This window comes from Rhodnius prolixus, unplaced genomic scaffold (genome assembly GCF_049639745.1).
Source record: "Rhodnius prolixus isolate KJV_2025 unplaced genomic scaffold, Rpr scaffold_5, whole genome shotgun sequence".
NCBI lineage: Eukaryota > Metazoa > Arthropoda > Insecta > Hemiptera > Reduviidae > Rhodnius > Rhodnius prolixus.
In genome coordinates, this window is record NW_027411624.1 from 296,997 (window position 1) to 302,996 (window position 6,000).

General features: G+C 30.3%; 1 protein-coding gene across 3 annotated transcripts in view; it reads left to right on the forward strand.

Annotated features, from left to right (window-relative positions):
- ATPCL (ATP-citrate synthase) overlaps positions 1 to 4,923 on the forward strand; it is a 28,607-nt gene extending 23,684 nt beyond the window's left edge. For all 3 annotated transcript variants that reach the window (XM_074135574.1, XM_074135572.1, XM_074135573.1), the window contains 7 exons: positions 184 to 422; positions 1,335 to 1,430; positions 1,521 to 1,730; positions 1,902 to 2,045; positions 2,264 to 2,460; positions 3,366 to 3,442; positions 4,261 to 4,923. In XM_074135574.1, the coding sequence (XP_073991675.1) occupies positions 184 to 422; positions 1,335 to 1,430; positions 1,521 to 1,730; positions 1,902 to 2,045; positions 2,264 to 2,460; positions 3,366 to 3,442; positions 4,261 to 4,352 (1,055 nt within the window). In that variant the 3' untranslated portion in view covers positions 4,353 to 4,923. The remainder of the gene's footprint in view (positions 1 to 183; positions 423 to 1,334; positions 1,431 to 1,520; positions 1,731 to 1,901; positions 2,046 to 2,263; positions 2,461 to 3,365; positions 3,443 to 4,260) is intronic.
- The last annotated feature ends 1,077 nt before the right edge of the window (positions 4,924 to 6,000 follow it).

Genomic DNA, 6,000 nt, shown 5'->3' on the forward strand with positions numbered 1-6,000 from the left:
GATGTTCCTAGGGCTTGCTATTTATCATATACAATTGCATTTGCAACAGTAAGACTTGACCGCATTACCCTTAGCTTACAATAAACTGAGTGAACCGCCTATTATTTCATACTGATGATCTGTTAGAATAAATAATTTCTTTAAATTTCTCTAAATATAATTTTTTTTTAACTTTATTTTTAGCTATGTTTACTTCAGAAGTGCAGTTTGGACATGCTGGTTCGTGTGCTAATTCTGAACGAGAAACAGCTGTGGCTAAGAATACAGCTCTGCGTGCAGCAGGTGCAAGAGTGCCGTTGTCATTTGATCATTTGGGCGAAGTTATTCAGGAAGTTTATTCAGAACTAGTCAAGTCTGGTGATATTGTACCGGGACCAGAGTTACCTCCACCCACCGTGCCAATGGATTACTCCTGGGCTAGAGTATGTATATAAAAATAAATTATCTAATGGTTTGATATTATAAGAATTTAATTTGTCTACATCAGAGGGCATATTTTTTCTGCCACGGGCCGGTTAAATAATCATTTGCCGAATGGAATGGATATAAAAACGTTCATAGTGAGAATTTTAATTGGACGGCTTACAGTCTCCTGGCTGGCTACTTTAACATTAAAATTAGTCTTACGAAATCGAATAAATATTGAGCATATCGATTTTTTTTATCATAGGTATAATTTTTTTTATATCTGATTATTTTTTTGTTTCGAAGTTAGTACCTACTTTAAAACACGAATTTAAAAGATTTTTATCCTGAATTCATCGTACAAAAGAATAGAAGAATAAACTAATTCACATAGTTAATAATGAATAAATAACCACTTGTAGTGATAATTCTAGCCTAAATTATGTTTAAATACAGCCCCTTTAATTCAGTACTTAACTTTGTAAGGAAGTTTGATAATCAAATAATAATCATTGAAATTAATAATAATTTCTTATCCTAAAAAAATGCATATCTTTATCTTTTTTGTATATTTTACCTCTTTAAATATGGACACTTCATCTTGCGTATTCTACTAAATTCAGCGTATTAATTACAGATTACAGTTGAGATTACTCTTTGATATTCAGATCTAGAACATCCAGTTTATTCAAACTGCAATGCTTTTATTTCTTTTTAAGATCTGTTCATTTATGGAATAATCAAAGGGAATTATTGTTTAACATCCTTGCATTTCTGAGCAGTTTGAGAGTACGTACTCCTAGTTATTAGGAAGATACCCATTTTCATTTACAACACCAGAGTTCATGTCATCTGCTATCGTCATAGCTGTTTTCCTGAGTTGGTCTAGAATAAATGATGTCCAAATAATCAGCTGTTTCATTGTGCAGGAACTAGGTCTTATAAGGAAGCCTGCATCGTTCATGACCAGCATATGCGATGAGAGGGGCCAGGAGCTGTTGTACGCAGGAATGCCAATTAGCGATGTAAGTATCCCACTCAATTGCGAGCGTCTCATTACTTAAGATAACCCACTTATAAAAAAAAGTATTTGTTATAAGTATAAATGTTTTTAGGTATTAAAACAGAATATGGGCATTGGCGGAGTAGTATCTTTGTTATGGTTTCAAAGATCTCTGCCTCCTTACGTTTGTAAATTCTTCGAGATGTGTCTGATGGTTACTGCAGACCACGGGCCAGCAGTCTCTGGTGCCCACAATACTATTGTCTGTGCAAGAGCTGGTAAAGACCTCGTATCTTCCCTTGTGTCCGGATTACTCACTATAGTTAGTAAACATTTGTTACTTTTTGTTTTTATTATTAGTCAGATGGTACATTTTCTTTTCGGCCATTCATCAGATTCAGATTTTGCCCAAAGTTTATTTAAATTATTACTACTTACAATAATAACGTCCACTAAATTTTTTGCATTTTTATTCATATATTTTTGACTACAGGGCGACAGGTTTGGTGGAGCTTTAGATGGTGCTGCAAAACAATTCAGCGAGGCCTACGATTCTGGACTCATTCCCATGGAGTTTGTAAATTCAATGAGAAAGAAGGGCCAGTTGATAATGGGAATCGGACACAGAGTTAAATCGGTATAATAATCTAATACCAATTTTAAAATTAACGACAAGAATTAAAAAAAAAAAATACAATTTAATAAATTAAATTTTCTTATTATGATTAGATATCTGATTATATGTATATATAAATGTATAAAATTTCTTGTGGTAAAGATATATATCTTATTATAAATTAAATTATCTTATTTTAACCTATACATTTTATAGCCATTCAATTCTTTTTATTCTAGATAAATAATCCAGATATGAGGGTGAAAATAATAAAAGAATTTGTTTTGGAGAATTTCCCAGCGACTCCACTTTTAAAATATGCTTTGGAAGTAGAGCAAATTACTACTTCCAAGAAACCAAATCTAATATTAAATGTGGATGGAGTGATTGCAGTATCTTTTGTAGATCTTTTGAGACATAGTGGAAGTTTTACAAGGTGAGAGTTTTATGAGCTAGATGTCTGTAGTTATCGCTTAACTGTTTCAAACGTTCTTTTATTACTTCTGCTCACAATGAATAGATCAACCATCTCAATTCCACTTACTTGTTATTATTATTGTTATTATTTTTCGTAAGTACAGTTAGATATTTGAAGTTATAACTATCAAAGGAAAGATAGAGTGGTAACTTTCAGACTTGATGCTTACAAACCACTGAATCTCATTCATTATGGTACCACTGACATCAATACATCATTTGACTTATTTACCCGGACTATACAAGCAATGATACACAACGCCACGGGCAAGAAAAATTATATCAGCAGAAGAAATGGTACAATAACAACAATAGGAAATTTATAAGGAAACTTATTAGTATGTAATTTAATCATAATTATTCGCCGCACTATCTAACCAGGATTGGTGCAGAAATAACGCACAATTGTAAGTGTTCTGAAATAATATCAGACTCCAGCTACCTAATTCTGGAAAGTGCTAACAATACTAAAGGAAGATTATTGTAAAGGGCTTTTCTAGTACTGGCTGTAATTTACCTGCCAACCTAAACACTATATTTGCATCTATTGATGGCAACTTTTGTACAGAACTTTTGAATTCTTAAAAAATAACAGACATAACATAACACAAAAATAACTCTTAAATGATCATAAGTACTAAAAAAAGTGCTATTTATGTGTAAAGATTTTATCGTATACAATTAAGGAAGATAAAAACCAGAACTTAACAAATAAACTAAACGATAAATATAATGAAAACAACAATGAACTATTAACAATTATGTATAATAATTATTTTTATACTTTAACTGCGATCAAGTGAACTATTAACTCTTAAAATCTTTCGTCCGAACACTGAACACTAAATTGTAATCTATTTTCAGAGAAGAAGCGCAAGAATATATTGAAATGGGTGCCATTAACAGCTTGTTTGTACTTGGAAGAAGTATTGGGTTTATTGGTAAGATTTAATCACACATTTTACTGTTAGTTAACCAAGAATGGGCTGTTTCGTTATATAATTATTAAAATCACCAAATAAACACTTTATAATGGTTAAGACGAAATAATAATAATAATAAATCGTAAATAAATACAAATCAGAAATGGAACAGAAGAGTTTCTTTCCTGAGAGTTCTCTGCCCAACTCAAGTAAGATAAAATCTTATTCTATTTTCTTATCCATTTGATAGTATAGTAGGCGAGCTTTACGCAACACAACACTTCACATCACGCATAAATACTAAGTAATGCCTACTGGTATGCACGAATTCTAAATTTATTAAAGCTAAATCTAACAGTTAATTATTTATTAATAAATAAATCTTAATTAATATTACAATTAATTTAACTATAAATCGGCATGGAAAACCGTCTTACAGACTTTGGTCGTTCCAAAATAAGGTTTAAATTTTTAATAGAGTAATTTCGTGAATTAGTTATTATTTAAAAGAAAAAGTTTACTGGTTAAAAAACCAAAATCTCTCAAAAATTAACTTGTAAGAATTAAATATTATCAAGGATCTTTCTACAATTCCATACAATATTGCATATTTAATAAAAAATGACCATTTTTAACAGTTGAGTTGTGGCAAGATGTAATTGTGGAAGAGATCTGTTTCTTGAACAGATTAGCTAGACGGGAACACACTGCAACATTATCAAGAGCTTCTATTTGCTTTTTTAACGTTGTAATTATAAAGAGAACACAATGATCGTTCCTCAGAATTCTCGACATTAGGTTTTAATAATATATCAAACATAACTTTTTTATTGCAGGTCATTACATGGACCAGAAAAGATTGAAACAAGGTTTATACAGACATCCCTGGGACGACATATCTTATGTGTTACCTGAGCAGTACAACTGAGAGTTCATCCTATTACTCGCACACTTGATTGAAATTATGTGTTGTACATAGACGTTGGCATAAATGTCAATTTTATTAAATAATTACAGAATGTTTTAAATATTTTTAATTAAAAAAAAAAGAATATGTATATTTTTTATTTTATTTCTTGTAGTTATATTGTAAGAAAAACGACATCCAGTTTAGCACAGTTGTTTTGAATTGGTATACTTAGTTTCTTTATTTTCACTTAGGACATTGTTAAAACAAGTCATTCCATTATTCTTCTCTTCCTGATTATCAAAATGATTGAATCAGATTTTCCTTTGTATTGTTTGCTAAATTGTGGTCGAACGATTTTTTTATGTATACATATAGATGAGTATGTATAAATTAAATGTAGGAATTTTATTGAAACAAATCAATTTGTTGACTTTTACTTCCACTAAAGAAAGATGCATTTTTACATATGTATATTATTAAAGTTGTGTCCATATAACGCTATTTATATGTTTATATTATACTTAAGTGAAATAAAAATGTAACTTGACTCTGCAGTTTTGTAATAAAATTGATTATTTTATTTAATATATGTATGTATTTTTTGTCAATACCACTTTTTGGGTTCCTAATTTGTAACAAGTTTCAAAATCAAATCATTACAAGCCATAAAGTCTACAGTCCGTTTTCAACATATTTTAGCATTTTAAGAAAGTTTTTACTCTTCACCAGTACCCCAGTTTAGTGAAATATTATCTTTTTTTATTACTTAATTCTGCAAATTTATTTATTGTTATTTTAAATATGGACAATTGTACTATTGAAACTTCATAAGAAAATAATCATAAGCAAATTCAAGTATTGAAAAATGGATGGAATATAAAACCTGATGTGAACACTACTATTTCTTATTTTTCTATTATTCAGGCTCAAACTTTCTTCTATCTCCTAACATTTTAGTCATCTTTAATTGTTAAGGAAAACTCAAAATAGAATCTCCACCATTACCATGCGTTCTTGTACTAGTAGAGGAAGAGAAAGTAAAAAGTGGTCAAGATATCTTGATGTAAATGCATATAGTAGTAGTCATCCGTTACAAAGCTAATGCTATTATATGTAGTAGTAGAAGTAATAAGACAAAAGCGAGAGATAGCTAAGTGGTTAGCATGCTGGAATCCTATTCGTTGATCACGCGTATGAATTCGGATGCTAGCCCTAAGGCTGTAAAAGCCGATGAAGTAGTGTTAAAAAACAAACGAAAAACTAACATTTCATTTAAAAAACTGTATTATATTAGTCACAATACTGAACGTAGAAGTGAGCTTTACACTTCCTCCCCAAAAGACACCCTGTTTAACGGAATTTATTTAGTTATACACCCGTCGGTTCAGAGAATCTATTTTCTTTTTTCTTTTTTAAATAAATACTAGAGCATTCGTTTATAGATTTTTTATACAATGCCATATAATATAACCCACATCCTCGCACGATCTACCGAACCTGAAGCTTATTCAAATCAATAAATATTCCGAAAACCCTAAGTTTTGGTAAGCTTAAGTGAATTTTTCAACAGAATTTAGAAGATTGACTGCTTTGAAAAAAGAATTCTTTCTCTTATCCGAAACCTACAAATTTTTCCTATCCTTCCAACGTAATCAATCATTTAAAA